This window comes from Pelodiscus sinensis, chromosome 16, assembly GCF_049634645.1.
Source record: "Pelodiscus sinensis isolate JC-2024 chromosome 16, ASM4963464v1, whole genome shotgun sequence".
Classification (NCBI taxonomy): Eukaryota; Metazoa; Chordata; order Testudines; family Trionychidae; genus Pelodiscus; species Pelodiscus sinensis.
Genome location: NC_134726.1, coordinates 38,590,429 through 38,607,628, shown reverse-complemented (window position 1 = coordinate 38,607,628; position 17,200 = coordinate 38,590,429). Strand labels below are relative to the sequence as shown.

The window sequence follows — 17,200 nt, the reverse complement described above, 5'->3', positions numbered from 1 at the left end:
CAGAGAGAGCCTGGGGTGGGGCTGGTTTGGGGCCATGAGATCACCCCCCCCCCATGGGAGCAGAGGGCCAGCCCGAGTCTTTGCAACCCAGCAAAGTCTAGTCTGTACGTTGAATGTAACCCTGCACTCGGTCTGGCCCCGGTGCCCAGCCAGCCCCGACTGAGCCCTGTCAATTGCGGGATTGTCCGTTCCCAGGACAGGCTGGCACCAGAGGCCGGCAAATTTCGGAGCAAATCCCTCTGCGTCCACCCTGGGAAAGAGCGTGTGAAAGCGAATTCCCCTCCGTCCTGCCCTTTCCTCCCCACGCTCCTCGCCCCGCCCTCTGCCCCAGCGGTAACCGGTGGGGCTCTGTGCCCAGCTGGGATCCTTGCTGCACAGAGACAGGGCTGGCTCCTCTCCAAATTACTGCTCGGTTGTTTATCTACCATTAGCCGGGCTGCTGAGGCGTTTGCGCTTGCTGACTGCCAGGCTGTTTCTCGGCTGTATTGCAGGCCGTGCCTGGGGAGCAGGGTGGCAGGCGGACCCTGCCCTGGGCGACTCCCACACCCAGCTGAGCTCCCAGCCTGGCGACGCCCAGGTGAACACCAAGAATTGTAGCACCTTCCTGCTGGTGCCAAGTCCTACCCGCTCAGGCAAGGAAGGGAGCGCCCAGGCATCGGCTCACGGGTACTCCTACCACCACTGCCCAGGCTGGTGGCACAGCTGAGCCCCTGCCAGTGAGGTCTTAACTGGCTGCTTCCATTCGAGAGCAATCTTGGAGTCACTGTGGCCAGGTCTCTGAAAACGTCCACCCCATGTGCAGGAGCAGCCAGAAAAGCAAACAGAGGGTTGGGGATCATTGAGAAAGGGATCGAGAATCAGCCAGAAAATATCGTATTGCCCCTATACAAATCCATGGGACGACCGCATCCATGGGACGACTGCGTGCAGAGGTGGGCACCTCATTCTCAAAAAAGAGATCTTGGCATTGGAAAAAGTTCAAAAAAGGACAACAGAAATTCTTAGGGATCTGGAACGGCTTCAGTCTGCGGAGAGATTAAAAAGCTTGGGAACCTTCATCTTAGCAAAGAGATGAGGGCTATGGGAGAGGGCTATAAAATCACAACTGGTGTGGAGAAAGTGAAGGAGGAAAAGTTATTTATCTCTTCACATGACACAAGAACTAGGGGTCACCAACTGAAATTAATTGGCAGCAAGGTTTAAAACAAATGAAAGGAAGGGTTTTGTTTTTTTTTCCAAATAATGCACAATCCACCTGTGGAACTCCTTGCCGGAGGATGTTGTGAAGGTCAAGACTGTAACAGGGTTCAAAAAAAGAGCTAGATAAATGTATGGAGAATAGGCCTATCAATGGCTATTAGCCAGAATGGGCAGGGATGGTGTCCCTCGCCTCTGTTTGCCAGAAGCTGGAAATGGGCTAGCTGAGTTGATAGTTAGCTGTTCTGTTCCTTCCCTCTGGGGCATCTGGCATTGGCCACTGTCGGCAGACAGGCCACTGGGCTAGATGGATGTTTGGTCAACCCCAGTCTGGCCGTTCTGATGCTCTTATGATTCGTATCTCAGGCTGGAGCTGTCCGACCGATTCATCGTGTCCCCAGGTAGTGCGTGAGGGACGGCCACTGCCCTGGCTGCCTGCCCATGGCTTCGCTGCCCACAGCTTGCGAGTGACTCATGTCTCCACAAAGAGTTTCTTCACTGAGTTTACAAGCAAGAGGATTGGTCACCGTCCCCGATTGGCTGACTGGGGGACGATTAGGCGACTCACGCACAAGGCACGTCTGAGAGTCAATCGTGACTTCTGTGAACACTTGTGCCAACCGCGGCTTCACACACGTTTTCCCAAAGGCTGGTGCTCGGCCATGTACCCGTGAATAGTGCGTGACAGGAGCCAGGACGCCGTGACCTGGCACAACGTGCTCTGCGCTTGGCCTCACCCAAGTCCCGGCAGCTCCGTCGCCTCTGCACCTCCCCCCATGGCTCTCGCCGGGCAGGGGGTGCTTGTAGCCAGGCGTGCGGGAGAGTCTCCATCCCCCCTTTACTTCCCTGCCATGCTGGGTCCGTCGCCCGGCCCCAGAGCGAATGCCGCGTAGCAGGGAAGTCGGGTGAGGTGTGCAAGGGCCCTGCAGGCCGGGGGCTTTGTAACACCGCAAGGAGGCGTGATGCTGGCAGCCCCCTCCAGCCTGGAGGCCGGGCCAGGTGATCGCCAAAGGGCCGGTCGAGGAATGGGCTGAGGTCACAGACTTGGCCTCTGCCGCGTGAGGACGGGGCGGTGATGGCGGCAGGGGCCTGGCAGGTGAACTGGTGCCTGGGAAGCTCATTGGTCACCGTATGCTCCATGCCCCACATGCCTGCCCCACAGCGGGCGTGAGCCTGCCCCAGCTCTGGGGAGCCCTCGACTGTGGGCCCTGGTTCAGTTCCATGTCGGCCACGCCGGTGCCCTCAGCATTGCACAGACCTTCCTTCACCCCCTTGCCCCGGCAGAGCCCCCAATACAGGCGGGTCCCTCCCCCGGCGAGGGGCAGTGTCTGGCCTTGGGACCGTCCCTGCATGCAGAGGCACCGCCCTGACGGAGGAAGAGAGGCCAGGAAGTGGGGGTGCTGATGGGCAGAGTGAGGAAGGACTGGGGCGCAGCCTGGCAGGCCGGCAAAGGAATGCGGGCAAGGGACAGTGGCAGAGAAGGGACAGTGGCAGAGCTGCTGCTCCCGAGACTGAGCGATCCCCCAGGCTGGCGGTCTGGCTGCTCAGCCGAGGGCGAGCCAAGGAGTTTGGTTTCTCCACCCGCTGCCCCCGGCGCCCCCAGGAGGAAGGCTCATGTATCGCCGCTGCCAGACCTGCAGATCCACATGGGCAGTCGGCCACCGCAGCCCCATCTGCACAATGGGGAGGCCCCTCTGTTTTGCCCGTGCCCATCCCTGCGGCATCGAGGCTCTTGGCAGGAATGGAGCTAACGGCGTGTAGACACAAGGCGCTGGCGGGGAGCCGCCGGCGCCTCCCTATGCCAGGGGGTGGCAGCCAGTGTGGAGAACCCCCCTGAAAGCCCAGGACTGCTGATGGGGTCCCCATCGACTCGCCGGCTCGCACCCTGTCGTGGAAGAGGAAGGCAGCTGCTAGCTCTGCAGGAGACCCTCCGCAGCCCGGGATCCCCCAGTCAATAGCCTCAGGGCAGGCGACTGGATTAAAGAGCAGATTAGAAATTGTTTTCATCCTGGACTCCAGGGGTTGCCAAGCCGGGCTGGGGGCAGGGAGGAGGCCCAGCAGGAGATGTGGTGGCGGTGGGGGGTGGCAGGGTCAGCAGAGAGCGGGGAGCTGTGCTGGAAGGCTGTGGGTCTGCAGTCACAGTGCTTGGGGCACTGCCCAGAGACGCCCCCAGCCTGGGGAAGGGGCTGGCATGAAGGGACGGGCAGCAGCCGGGGGAGGAGGCTGCAGCACACACAGGGAGGTTAAGCTTGTCCCGTTGACAGAGGTGGTGAGTGTTTCCCACTCAGACGCCTACCCTGCTTGTACCCTCTGTGCGCTCCCGCTGGCGGGGGGGGCACTGCCCCTGGGCTCAGCCACGGACCTGCCGCAGCCCGAGTCCTGCGTGAGCCATTGGCCACCTGCACCGAATGCAGAATCTGAGACTGATTTTAGTGGGGACCCTTTTGGGGTGTTGCCCCTGGAGCGGGTGAGCTCAGGGGCTATTTGCCAGAGCGTGTCCCCACCAACCCAGGCTGCGGGAAGGCAGATGGTGTGGCAAAGGCTGAATTTTGCCAGAGGAGGTCGGCCAGGACTTAGAGCTGGATACATTCCCGGAGGCCAGGTCCATCAGAGGCGATGAGCCAGGCTGGGCAGGGATGGAGTCCCTGGTCTCTGTCTGTCAGACGCTGGGAATGGGCGACGGGAGGGATCCCGTGAGGAGTCCCTGCTCTGTTCCTTCCCTCTGGGGCACCCGGCCTTGGCCACTGCGGGCAGACAGGCCCCCTGGCTGCATGGCCCTTTGGTCTGAGCCCGTCTGGCCATTCTGTTTCCATCCAGTTTTATGCTCGAGGGGCGTTTATGTTGCCACCATGTTTACTTGGCTTCATTGGCATAGTAAGGCCCAGGACGCTAGCCAATCACGTTGCAGGGTTGGTTTCTCAGCATCTCCTTAGCCCGTTATAGACTCAGACGTTCCTGGCAGCCGTCTCCCCTCTCCGTGTTTTCAGCGTCTCGCCCATGTGTTGTTTTTTTATCGGCAGGCGGGCGAATGTCCTGGCCACCGGGGCTGTGACCGTGGAAAGTTAGAAAAGTCATCGGGGCTTTATTTAAAGAAACTGGAGCTGGCTCAACTCTTCCATACGATGAGCTGCCAAACCCGGCTGTGTTGGGCCTGCCAGGGCCCGAGGAAGCCGAGGGGAAGAGGAGGCCGGACAGGGCCCGTCAGAGCTCCGGCTTGGAAAGGGAAACATCTGAGCAAGTGTGGGGCTGGGGGAAGGAAGCCAGGAGCAAACACCTCCCACGGCTCTGCCAGAGCCCCTCTGGCCTGGTCCATAGCCCTGGGCTCCCCCCAGCCCATGCTCTGCTGATCCCCCAGTCCTGGCCTGCAGCCCCTCCTGCCCGTGCATTCCATCCCTGTGCCCCCCAGCTTGGCCCATGCCCCTCCCCCTGGCCTGCAGCCCCCATTGCCAGCTGATTCAAATGCTGCCCAGCTGATTAGCAGCATGTCCACAGCCCGCAGCAAGTTTCTATAGGTTGTACTCATCGGTACTTGCCTTGGTGCATATAACAAAATTTATTCTGCACACAGGTGGAAACAATTCCAGGGAACATTCCCTACTGCCCGTGGCGTTCCATCCCTGTGCTGCAGCTTGGCTCATGCCCCTCCTCCTGGTCTGCAGCCCCCTGCCCACCTGTGGCGTTCCATCCCTGGGCTCCCCACACACAGCGAGATCTGCTAATGCCCCTCAGGCCTCAGTAAAAGCCCAGCCCCCAGGACACACCAGGCTGAGCCAGGGCTGCCCGAGAAGAGCCCTGCTAGGGGGAGCAGACCTTGCCCAGTGCTGGTTGTGCTAATCTGGACACGGCAGCATGGGAGCCGGCGCTGACTTGCTCGTGTGGCCAAACGAAGCCCCCGAGATCTACCAGAGAGGGAGGGGAGGTATTTACGTCAAGGGCTCTAAATCGCCCGTCAACAAGGCTAGGCGTGAAATTAGATGCAGGTTTCTAACCCTCGGAGCCGTGAAGTTCTGCTCCTGCCTTGCAGGGGGAGCCGTGGGGGCAACACACCAAACTGCCCGCAAGACTGAGGAGGGGCGGGTGTGAGGGGCCTGCCTGGGGTGGCGTGGAGCCGGGTCCCTCACAGCTCGTTGCAAATATCCCCAGCTGCCAGAGACGGGATGCGGGGCGGGAGGGGGCTCTGCGCTCCCACAGGGAAGTCATTCCCCGGGGTCTGGCTGGTGGGTCTCGCCCACACGCACAGGGTCAAGCTGGTGGCTATTTTTGGGGTCAGGAAGGAATTTTCCCGCAGGGCAGATTAGCAGGGACATGGGGGGCAGGGGGTTCGCCTTCCTTGACCGCATGGGGCACTTGCCGCTTTACAGCAGGGTAAAGGGGGGTGTCCCTGCAACGTGCTGCCTTTAACCCAGGATCTGCGGATTTCAGCCAGAGGACCGGGATGGCGGGGCGCGGTGCAGGGGGTCGGACTTGGTGATCACGAAGGTCCTGTTGGGCCTTAGTCTCTGAGCCCGGCCCTGTGGGGACACCCCCACCCCAGGGACCGCACAGCCAGGGCTGCTCTGCAGGGTCGCCCCCAAGCTCCACCTGCAACAGCCTAGGCCTCCTGTGGGGGAGGGCGGCCCTGTGGCAGGCTGGCCGCCCTGGCTCCTTCAGTGGGGGCAGCCAAGCACCGGGGCTGCAGCGCGTCCAGGGAGCCCCCCCAGTGCATCGACACCCCCATTCCATCCCTCCGGCCAGCGCGTCCAGGGAGCCCCCCCAGTGCATCGACACCCCCATTCCATCCCCCCGGACAGCGCGTCCAGGGAGCCCCCCCCGGTGCATCGACACCCCCATTCCATCCCCCCGGACAGTGCGTCCAAGGAGGCCCCCCAGTGCATCGACACCCCCATTCCATCCCCCCGGACAGCGCGTCCAGGGAGCCCCCCCAGTGCATCGACACCCCCATTCCATCCCCCCGGACAGTGCGTCCAAGGAGGCCCCCCAGTGCATCGACACCCCCATTCCATCCCCCTGGACAGTGCATCCAAGGAGGCCCCCCAGTGCACCGACACCCCCATTCCATCCTCCCAGACAGCGCGTCCAAGGAGGCCCCCCAGTGCATCGACACCCCCATTCCATCCCCCCGGACAGTGCGTCCAGGGAGCCCCCCCGGTGCATCGACACCCCCATTCCATCCCCCCGGACAGCGCGTCCAGGGAGCCCCCCCCGGTGCATCGACACCCCCATTCCATCCCCCCGGACAGCGCGTCCAGGGAGCCCCCCCGGTGCATCGACACCCCCATTCCATCCCCCCGGACAGCGCGTCCAGGGAGCCCCCCCAGTGCATCGACACCCCCATTCCATCCCCCCGGACAGCGCGTCCAGGGAGCCCCCCCGGTGCACCGACACCCCCATTCCATCCCCCTGGACAGCGCGTCCAGGGAGCCCCCCCAGTGCATCGACACCCCCATTCCATCCCCCTGGACAGCGCGTCCAGGGAGCCCCCCCAGTGCATCGACACCCCCATTCCATCCCCCCGGACAGCGCGTCCAGGGAGCCCCCCCCGGTGCATCGACACCCCCATTCCATCCCCCCGGACAGCGCGTCCAGGGAGCCCCCCGGTGCACCGACACCCCCATTCCATCCCCCCGGACAGCGCGTCCAGGGAGCCCCCCCGGTGCATCGACACCCCCATTCCATCCCCCCGGACAGCGCGTCCAGGGAGCCCCCCGGTGCACCGACACCCCCATTCCATCCCCCCAGACAGCGTGTCCAGGGAGCCCCCCCGGTGCACCGACACCCCCATTCCATCCCCCCAGACAGTGCGTCCAGGGAGCCCCCCCAGTGCATCGACACCCCCATTCCATCCCCCAGACAGCGTGTCCAGGGAGCCCCCCCGGTGCACCGACACCCCCATTCCATCCCCCCAGACAGTGCGTCCAGGGAGCCCCCCCAGTGCATCGACACCCCCATTCCATCCCCCAGACAGCGTGTCCAGGGAGCCCCCCCGGTGCACCGACACCCCCATTCCATCCCCCCAGACAGTGCGTCCAGGGAGCCCCCCCAGTGCATCGACACCCCCATTCCATCCCCCAGTCAGCGTGTCCAGGGAGCCCCCCGGTGCACCGACACCCCCATTCCATCCCCCCAGACAGTGCGTCCAGGGAGCCCCCCCGGTGCATCGACACCCCCATTCCATCCCCCAGTCAGCGTGTCCAGGGAGCCCCCCGGTGCACCGACACCCCCATTCCATCCCCCCAGACAGCGTGTCCAGGGAGCCCCCCGGTGCATCGACACCCCCATTCCATCCCCCCAGACAGCGTGTCCAGGGAGCCCCCCAGTGCACCGACACCCCCATTCCATCCCCCCAGACAGCGTGTCCAGGGAGCCCCCCAGTGCATCGACACCCCCATTCCATCCCCCCAGACAGCGTGTCCAGGGAGCCCCCCAGTGCACCGACACCCCCATTCCATCCCCCAGTCAGCGTGTCCAGGGAGCCCCCCCCGGTGCATCGACACCCCCATTCCATCCCCCCGGACAGCGCGTCCAGGGAGCCCCCCAGTGCATCGACACCCCCATTCCATCCCCCCAGACAGCGCGTCCAGGGAGCCCCCCAGTGCATCGACACCCCCATTCCATCCCCCCAGACAGCGTGTCCAGGGAGCCCCCCAGTGCACCGACACCCCCATTCCATCCCCCCAGACAGCGCGTCCAGGGAGCCCCCCCAGTGCATCGACACCCCCATTCCATCCCCCCGGACAGTGCGTCCAAGGAGGCCCCCCGGTGCACCGACACCCCCATTCCATCCCCCGCCCGCCGAGGAGGGGGGCTCGGGTGCCCCCCGTGCGCCCCAGGGCGGGGCAGGAGCCCGCGGCGCAGGGGGTGGTCCCGGCCCGGCCGGCCTTGCACGGGGGGTTCCCGGGCGGGCGCCGCGGCCGCCCGGCTGGGCAGGGAGGAGCCGCCTCGGGGAGGCAGCGGCGAGCCAGCGAGCGGCGCGCGTGCGGCGGCGGCCCCAGCCCAGCCCCGCCATGGAGGAGCCGGCGCGGCGCAGGGGGGCAGGAGCCCTGCACCGGCGCCGCTAGCGGGGAGCGGCCGCGCCCCCAGCCCGGGGCGCCCCCGGGGGCTCCTGCAGCGCGGGCCGCCCCCCGGCTCCCCCCGCCGCGCCGCGCCCGGGCTCTGCGGCGCCCGCGCCTCCGAGCGGCCCCCGCGCCCCGCCCGCCGCAGGCTCGGGGCCCCGCGCCCCGGCCGGAGGATGCTCGGCCTCTGAGCGCGGCCCCGGCCCGCCGCGCCCGGCCGCGCCATGGGCAAGGACCAGGAGCTGATGCAGGCGGTGAAGGCGGAGGACGTGGGCACGGTGCAGAAGCTGCTGCAGCGGCCCAAGCCGGGCAAAGCCAGTGAGTGGCCCCGCGGCGCGGGGCGGGGACCCCCGGAGGCCCGGGGGGGGGGGCTGTGCATGCTCGAGGGGAGCCCCCCCTCTGGCCGGTGTGGGGCTGGGGGGGGCCCTGGCTCCTTGGGATTTGCCCCTCAGTGGACCAGTGTGCGGGGGGAGGAGAGGGGAGCCCCCCTCTGGCCGGTGTGGGGCTGGGGGGGGCCCTGGCTCCTTGGGATTTGCTCCTCAGTGGACCAGTGTGCGGGGGGAGGAGAGGGGAGCCCCCCTCTGGCCGGTGTGGGGCTGGGGGGGGCCCTGGCTCCTTGGTTTTTGCCCCTCAGTGGACCAGTGTGCGGGGGGAGGAGAGGGGAGCCCCCCCTCTGGCCGGTGTGGGGCTGGGGGGGGCCCTGGCTCCTTGGGATTTGCCCCTCAGTGGACCAGTGTGCGGGGGGAGGAGAGGGGAGCCCCCCCCTCTGGTCAGTGTGGGGCTGGGGGGGGCCCTGGCTCCTTGGGATTTGCCCCTCAGTGGACCAGTGTGCAGGGGGAGGAGAGGGGAGCCCCCCCTCTGGCTGGTGTGGGGCTGGGGGGGCCCCTGGCTCCTTGGTTTTTGCCCCTCAGTGGACCAGTGTGCGGGGGGAGGAGAGGGGAGCCCCCCCTCTGGTCAGTGTGGGGCTGGGGGGGGGCCCTGGCTCCTTGGGATTTGCCCCTCAGTGGACCAGTGTGCAGGGGGAGGAGAGGGGAGCCCCCCCTCTGGCTGGTGTGGGGCTGGGGGGGCCCCTGGCTCCTTGGTTTTTGCCCCTCAGTGGACCAGTGTGCGGGGGGAGGAGAGGGGAGCCCCCCCTCTGGCCGGTGTGGGGCTGGAGTGGCCCCTGGCTCTTTGGGATTTGCCCCTCAATGACCCGATGTGCGGGGGGCGGGGGTGTGGTGTGGGGCTGGGATGGCCCCTGGCTCCTTTGGATTTGCCCCTCAGTGGACCAGTGTGCAAGGGTGGGGAGGGGAGATTCCCCCCTCCCAGCTGGGGTGGCCCCTGGGGTCTTTAAAGGCTTGTTGGGATTTTCTCCTCACCAAACCAGTGGGGGGGCAGGGCGTCTCGCTGGGCTTGCACGCCAGAGCTGTCAGGCGGGGGGAGGGGTGCAGGGAGGGGAAAGCGGGCGCTCAGCTCGCCATCCTGCCGGGATGGGGTGTGCGGGCGCCGGCTGCTCTGTGCCACGGCCACTCGGTCCCACGGGCGCCCGCTTGTGCTGCGGCTGCATGCCTGCTAGGGTCACACAGCTGTCTGGCCCTTTCCCCCAGCCGCTCCCCTGCCTTCGGCAGGCTGGGGGGCAGGCCCCCGGATTTGATTGCAGCTGGCTTTGGGGGCAGTGGGGCTGCAGCCCTGCAGGGCCCTGCGCTCTGGGAACCGGGGCCCCGAGTGGCACTGCAGCTGGGTTTTGCCCAAACATGGACACAGGCTTTTCCTGCGTGTTGGGAGCGGGGCTTAGAACTAGAGTCAAGCGCAGAAAATAATTCAGCGCCACTCTCCCCGTCACCCCCTGCCCCATTTATTCCCTGCCTCATGCACCCTCCCCCCCCCGCCTGTCAGGCTCACATCAAGTGGGTGGGAGCGAGATGGAGCAGCAAACCAGGCTGTTTCATTCATGTGTAAGCCCCCAAGCAAGCAACCACTTGTCCTCCCCTTTCCCCCCTCCGGGTTCAAGCCGGAGCCCAGCCCAGCTGGTGGTGCGGCTCTAGTGTTTCAGGCAGGGATGGCAGCAGCAGTGGGTTCGTCCTGGTGCTGAATTAATTGAGGGCGGGGAGAGTTTGAAGTGGAAAGGGGGGAAATGAACCTGCAGCCTTTCGGCAAAGGAGCAGCTCTGGGTGCAGTCGGCTGGAGGCCAAGCAGGGCCCAGCCGGTGGGAAACCTCTAAATGTGGATTGGGAGCGAGGGCGCAGCACAGGCTGGAGCCAGGCAGGTGCTGTGGGGCGCCCCCCCCGCCCCAGTCCTGACCACAGCCACCGGTATAGTCTGGCGATGACCTTTGACCCGAGCTGTGACCCTGCTGGTGCCTTCTTAACCCTGACACCCCCACCCCTAGCTCTCGCTTGGCCAGGCCTCGCTGCTCCAGGCCGGCCCCCCAGGAATTGAAATGGGGGGTGTTCAAATTTACCGGGGGGGGGCTGTCAGGGTCAATGAGGGGTGAGACCGTGAGGGTGAAGGTGGGCTGTATGGCACCATAGTTCACAAAACTGGGGGGGTGTTGGGGAGATTCAGGGGGGTAGGGAAATCCCTGTGGCCCCCCCAACCCAGCTCTGCCATTGCACCATAGTCACGACCTACAGGTGCCCTATCTAAGCCCATCCTGCCCTGTCCAGCAGCAGCTATTTATGCCCAAGCTCTCTGGCACAAACGGCCCTGGGGAGATAAGGAGAGACCCCCTCCCCCCATCATCACATTTGCCTGGTGATCAAAGAAAACCCTGGTCTGATTGTTTCCTGAGGTGCAGCTGCAGGTGGGTGAAGGGCTAGGCGCAGCGGGTACCTCTCCTCGCTGAATCCTGGGCCGAGGCTTTCAGAACCGCCGATTCTCTGCCACTCCTGTGGTTTGCCGCGCCAGGTCTGTGCAGCTGGAAGTCAGGCCCCGGGTGCACCCTGAAGGTGCCGGTCTTTATTTTATGAGGCATGAGGCCTCTCCGGTGGACTGGGACCGGCAGCAGGCCTGCAGTTGGCGTTAGCGCTCTGAACCAGGAGGTGCGAATCCTAACAGGTTCAAATCAGAAATCCCCTAACTGCTGGGGTCTTTCAGAACGTTCCCCTCCAGGTGTGTGTGCCCATGTCTGGTGTCTGATCGGTGCCCATGTATCCGTTGGCGCAGAGACTGTCCGGTGTGGCCGATATCCCTGGCAGAGGGGTGTTGCTGGCTCTCCCCGCCCCGGGCCTGACTGTCCTTCAGGGTGTTTCAGTTCCCCTGGGGATGTGCTGGAAGAATCCTGGTTTACCCCAGTCGCTTGGCCGAATGCTTCCTGCCCCGTGGTTTGCTGGGTGTTAGTTGACTGTGCTGCACAAGTGGCTGCATTTCTGGGGTGCTGCTGGTTTGCCTTTGTGAAGCTTGTTATTGGGGAAAGGTGCTGGAGCAGTACCTCCCCTGCAGAGCCACAGCGGTTCTGATGTCTCAGCCGGAATGAACGTTGCCTGGCCAATGCTTTGAACCCTGCAAAAGCGCAGAAAGCCCGCCTTGCAGTAAGAGACTCAAAGAGCTCCGTGCGTGGAGCTTTAACAAGGGGTGACCTGATCACAGTCGGGAAGTACCGACACGGGGGACAAATGTTTAATAATGGGTTCTTCCCTCTAGCAGGGAAACATATAACATAGTCCCACGGCTGGGAGTGGAAGCTAGACAGATTCAGACCGGAAATGTGGCGTAAATGTTGTGGATTCTCCATCCCCGACCGTTTTGAAATCACTGGGGGATCTGGGATTTGTCTCTGGCCTGGGCTAGGCCGGAAGTCAGATGGGAAGATCACAGTGGTTTCATCAGGCTTTGGGATCTGCGACTCTAACTGGGGGCCCATTCCCCACGGAATGAGACATGCCCTGATGGTGGAGGTGGAGTCACGGGGCTCAGGGCGGTGCTGCCGGGCTGGTCAGGGAACGCACTGTTTGGTCTCCGCCACGGGACTGTTCGGGTCCATTCTGCACGTCACCTGTCCTAAGTCTGGGGAATACTCGACACCTTTTGAACTTGCCTTCAGGTGTCAGTTCCCAGGGTCAGCGGTTCTGGATTCGATCATCGGTTCCCAAACTGGAGGGGTGTACCCCCCTGGGGGGGCTTGAAGAAATTCAAAGGGGGGCGCGAGGCGACCCAGCCACATACACCCCTGTCAATTCCACCCCAAGTTTTGCTGCTTTTTTGGGAGGGGGGCACTTAGGGTTTCTCAAAAATCAAAAAGAGGGGCATGATGCCAAAACGTTTGGGAACCGCTGGATTAGATGAAGCGATAAAATCTGTGACTTTATGGAGCCTGGATTGCAGAGGAGCGTTTGGCCCTGGCGCATGTTGCGTAGGGGCTGGACGAAAAACAGCGAGCGATCCGGTGGGTTTTAGATACTAACCAATAGGTGTAGAATCACGAGTATGCGTGGGCAAAACCCACTTCCTCAGATGTAACAGAAACCTAGAGATAGGTCTAAATGCAGACGTTAAAGGCCGGAGAAATTGGCCTTGTCATGTCTTTGTTCAAGTCCAGGGTAAGGGTGTCAAATCAGTAAGTGAACTCCAGTTCTGCAGACCCTCCCTGGAATTAGTGAACTTCTTTTGTAGAAGAATGGCTGCAGGCCGGTTAAAATGTTCCCCTCCCGGTTTGTGTGTGTGCCCATGTCTGGTGTCTGATTGGTGCCCATGTGTCCTTTGGTGCAGGGACTGTCCGGTGTGGCCAATATCCCTGGCAGAGGAGCACGTGCAGTGGTACCAGCCCCTAATGGGGTGGCTGATGCGGATAGGTCGTGGGATGGTGTCGCTTGGACAGAGTTGGCAACGGGGTTTGTTTCGGGGGGGTTCCCGGTGCGTGTGTCTGGGGTGTAGTGGGTGGCTACTGGTGTGGATTTGCTGCAGGCTGGGGGCTGTCTGTAGGCGAGGGCTGGCCTGTCTCCCAAGGCCTGGGAGAGGGAGGGATCCTTTGCCAGGACAGGCTGCAGACTGTCAACGATGTGCCGGAGGGCTTTGAGCTGGGGGCTGTGATTTTCCTTGTTGCGCCTGTCGGGATGGTGAGAGCTATGAACCGTTACGGCTCCTTCTGTGCCAACACCATCGACTGTAGGCACCACCAGGCGCAGTGTAGCTATTTCTTCCCTGGAACTACACTAGCCACCCTGCCTCCTCCTACAGGTGTCGTTGTGAAGCACTCAAACCCTCTTAGCTGCTTCTGGATGGCAGAGACGCTATGGTCTGTAACCACACGCCTGTCTGTGCCTCGTTTATAGAGAGTGCAGAGTAACTTCTCCTGGATTTAGTGGTTCTTTTTAATGCGTTTGTGTAGCCTGAAGAGAACACCGATTTAAACACTAAAAGTGTCTGTGTGTTCTTCCGGCTCCCTGATTCCACCTCCTCTGGGGTTGTTAGCGGGATCGCAAGAATAGACTGGAGCTGTTATTCCGTAGCAGGGTGTCGTGGGGAATTCTCTAAAGGGTTCCCCACATGCCCTTTTGGGCATAATATTACACAGCTCATTCCCTAGCAGGGGTGAGGGGCCACCTATGTTCCCTTGGGTCCTGAAAGGTTAAGTCGACACTCTCGGGTCCATCTCGGTGCCCCCATCCTGCCTGGCTGGTACGAAGTCCCAAGGCCGACAGGAATGTTGTGGGATTGTTTGACATTCCAGTGGATAGTGCTTTATTAAGGAATCCACCCTCCTGACTTTGCAGACTTGATTGGAAACAAGCGGGAAACTAACCAGCTTGGGAGAACCGCCGGAAGTAAATACATGGGCGAGAGAATGAAAAGTGCATGTGATTTAAAAAAAAAATGTGTTTTGATCCTCTGTGGGGTGGTGAGGGGGGCAGAAGGCAGCATCATGGTTTTCAATATGCTTTCTCGCCTGAAAGGGTCTCTGGAAGTAAGAGCTGCCAAGACATGTGCCTATGTTATGTTTACTATACTGTGTAAACTCACAGGCTCTCAAAATTGTTCTGCCAAAATCTCTGCCTGAAGGGATGCTCTGATTTGTGGCGTAATGGTAAGACAGAAATAGCTGTGATGGAGCCAGGAGCAGACGGACATTTGTTGGCATTTGGTTGCATATGGCACCCTCCTGCGCCGTGGGGAAGGTTTGGTTTCGCAGTGCGGTTGGGGCGAGGGGTGTCAATAGGGGGAGACTGTAGTAAAGGTGGGATTTTACAGCAGTGTCCCATGTCAAATACTCTACATCTTTCCTCGCTCTCGGGGTCAAGCAAGGTGGATCGGTTCCTATGGCAGCGTTCTATTCGGCTTGCTCCTCGCCCTGCACAAGCCTCGATCGCAGAGAGCCCCCAGCATAGGTTGTTAATCTCCTCGAGTCTTTGCCCTTCTCTCGCTGCTGCTGTCCGTGTAGCCGGTGTGCTAGACCAGGGATAGCATTGCCATTGTGGGATCTCCTGATTTTTAGCCCTGCGGCGGGCTGGCGTGGCAGAGGGAGCCGTGCTGGGAAGCGGGGCTGGGGATGCTTTTCAGGGAAACACATGTGCATCTTGCAGATGTCCTGTCAGCCACGGACATGCCGCTAGTATTCACCAGAGCCGGCGTGCAGGGAATGGGTCCCTGTTGCAGATGCAGGGATTCTGTGTGCGCTGCACGCGCTGCCGGCGTAGCGGGACGGACCCAAAAGCCACGAGGGAGGACTGAGCCCATGCTGGGATCTGTACAGTGGCTCCTATTCCTTTTCTCTTTAGACCGGGTGAGTTGGCTTCTGCCATGCAACTGGCGAACAGAGAGCAAACTCCTGCCTGCGGTCTGGGGCAGCCCCTGCCCATGCAGGCGGAAGATACCAGGGTAATGCGGCATCGCCCCTCTGTGGCTTGTGTCAGGAAGCCCTGGCCTTCGATTAAACACGAGGGAGAGTGCGTGCCGGGGGCAGCTAAGTCTCATGTCAGGCTATAAGGGACTATTGCCGTAGCACTTAGGGACCCAGAAGGGAGCGCAAGGGCCATCTAGTCTGACCTCCTCCCACGACGTAGGCCATGTGCCTCAGTCTCCCAAGACAGACACTCCCCAGCCTCCTTCTGAAAACCTCCAGTGAAGGAGCCTCCACGGCTTCCCGAGGCGTCGGTGCCGTTCTCCTCCCGGCCTTGCGGGCGGAGAGTTGTTCCTGGGAGTTGGTGGTGCTGGAGTTTGAACCGGCTCCCTCTTGTCCTGCCCTCTGTGGCAAACGAGGACAACTTTTCTCCGTCGTTTTTGTGCAGCCTTTCAAGTATCAGAATCCTAGGGGTGGGCAGAGACCTCAGGAGCCATCGGGTCCAGCCCCCCGCCCAAAGCAGGACCGACCCCGACTCCATCAGCCCAGCCAGGGCTCTGTCAAAAACCCCTGGGGATGGAGATTCCACCCCCTCCCTAGGGAACCCAGCCCAGCGCTTCCCCACCCGCCTTGGGAAATAGTTTTTCCTAATCTCCAACCTAGACCTCCCCCACTGCAACTTGAGCCCATTGCTCCTTGTTCTGCCACCTGCCCCCACTGAGACCAGCCTCTCTTCAGCCTCCTTGAAACCCCCCTTCAGGGAGTTGCAGGCTGCTCCCAAATCCCCCCTCACGCTTCTCTTTTGCAGACTGAACAAGCCCAAATCCCTCAGCCTCTCCTCGTAGGTCATGTGCTCCAGCCCCCTCAGCATTTTGGTCGCCCTCCGCTATCATATTGCACCTTCATCTCCTCTCCTCCCAGCTAAGCCCACCCTGGCTGTGACACCAAGAGAGGCGTTGCATTTTCTGCGTGTCTAAAGCCCTGCGGGTTTCGTAAGGAATCTATACAACTCCCAGCCCTGACGGTTAGGGCCTGGGAGCGGAACCCCCTGTGCGTAATATTCTTGCTGTCAGGCCGGGCTGGCTGACTCTGCCCCTTGAATTGTCTTCAAGCGCCTGGCAATCTCTTTAAAACATCCCCAAGCAGCTTACGTGTGATCTCTCTAAGGGGAGCAGCCCAGCCGGTGTCAGGACCAAGTCAGATGGGCATCGTTCCTGTTATCATTGCTGCTTCAAATGCCGGCCCCATGTTGGCATTTCGGCGCCTGCCCGCTCAGCCCCTGTGGAGCGCTGGGAGCCGAGAGACAGGCCTTCCGCTTCGGCAAGCGCTGGCATCTGGCACGGAGCTGGTCCGGGCCGGAGCTGATGCGATGCCCCGAAGGGCAATTGATCACGCGGCACAGGCGTGCTGGCGTGGGGAGACACAGCGCTGCTACGGGGCCTGCCAAGCTAGATTTGTCACACAGATCCCCAAAGGCGTGGGGCCTCCCTTTCCTCCCTGCCTGTTCCTCCAGAGAGCAGCTTGCTGGTTGCCCCTCGTTTTCATGGAGACGTGGCTGCTGCTTGATGCACCTGGGGGGACGTCGTCTCTGCCGGTTGCACGTGGGGGCTGAAGAATCCCTCTGGCTCTGGCCACCCGCGGGTGCCGCCGTTTGTTCAATATCCGCTCGGACTGGGGGTGACTTTAAGCTGCCTCCCGGTGCCGGGAGAGTGCTGCGTGCCAGCAGCCATGTTTGCCGCACAAAGCAGAGCGCAGGGTTGCCCGCCGGCGTGGGCGCGCGCCCAGTGGGTCTGTCTCGTCACACGGAGCTCGCGTTTCTTAACCGCTCCGGTTAAAGGCATTTCATCCCCCCCACTGAATAATTCATGGCGGCTTATGAATGTACAAATTTACATCCAGCCCTCCCCGGGCCCGGGGGAGCCAGCTCGCTGATCAATATGGCCCTTCCCTCCTGCGAGACTGCGCTTCCCTGGCAGGGCCTGTCGCAGGGAGGGACGGTGACGGCTGCTCCCCGGGCAGGGAGACGACAGCCCCTGCGTTTACCGCTTGGAGGTGGGAGCAGCTGCTGGGTGGCTGGTGGGATACGGGAGGGAGATAGGCAAAAGAGCAGTGCTGCCAGTGTCGGGGGTGCTTCCTGATGGCGCTTTCGATAGCTTGGTCCTTTTTCTTTTCCCGGCACCATTCCCGTTCCGCCGGG

At 62.3% G+C, this 17,200-nt stretch overlaps 2 protein-coding genes across 8 annotated transcripts in view; one reads left to right on the top strand and one right to left on the bottom strand.

Annotated features, from left to right (window-relative positions):
- Positions 1 to 17,200, top strand: part of CASKIN1 (CASK interacting protein 1) — a 141,059-nt gene that overhangs the window by 12,050 nt on the left and 111,809 nt on the right. For 4 of the 7 annotated variants that reach the window (XM_075899864.1, XM_075899862.1, XM_075899861.1 and 1 more), the window contains exon 1: positions 8,144 to 8,567. The exons of 1 other annotated variant lie outside the window; for it this stretch is intronic. In XM_075899864.1, coding sequence (XP_075755979.1) covers positions 8,474 to 8,567 — 94 coding nt within the window. In that variant the 5' untranslated portion in view covers positions 8,144 to 8,473. Of the gene's footprint in view, positions 1 to 8,143; positions 8,568 to 17,200 lie in introns of those variants that run through there. 2 more of the 7 variants (XM_075899866.1, XM_075899863.1) reach the window with 1 other exon arrangement.
- The window catches only part of MLST8 (MTOR associated protein MLST8), a 170,639-nt gene that overhangs the window by 61,669 nt on the left and 91,770 nt on the right, over positions 1 to 17,200 (bottom strand). The gene's annotated exons all lie outside the window — the stretch shown is intronic.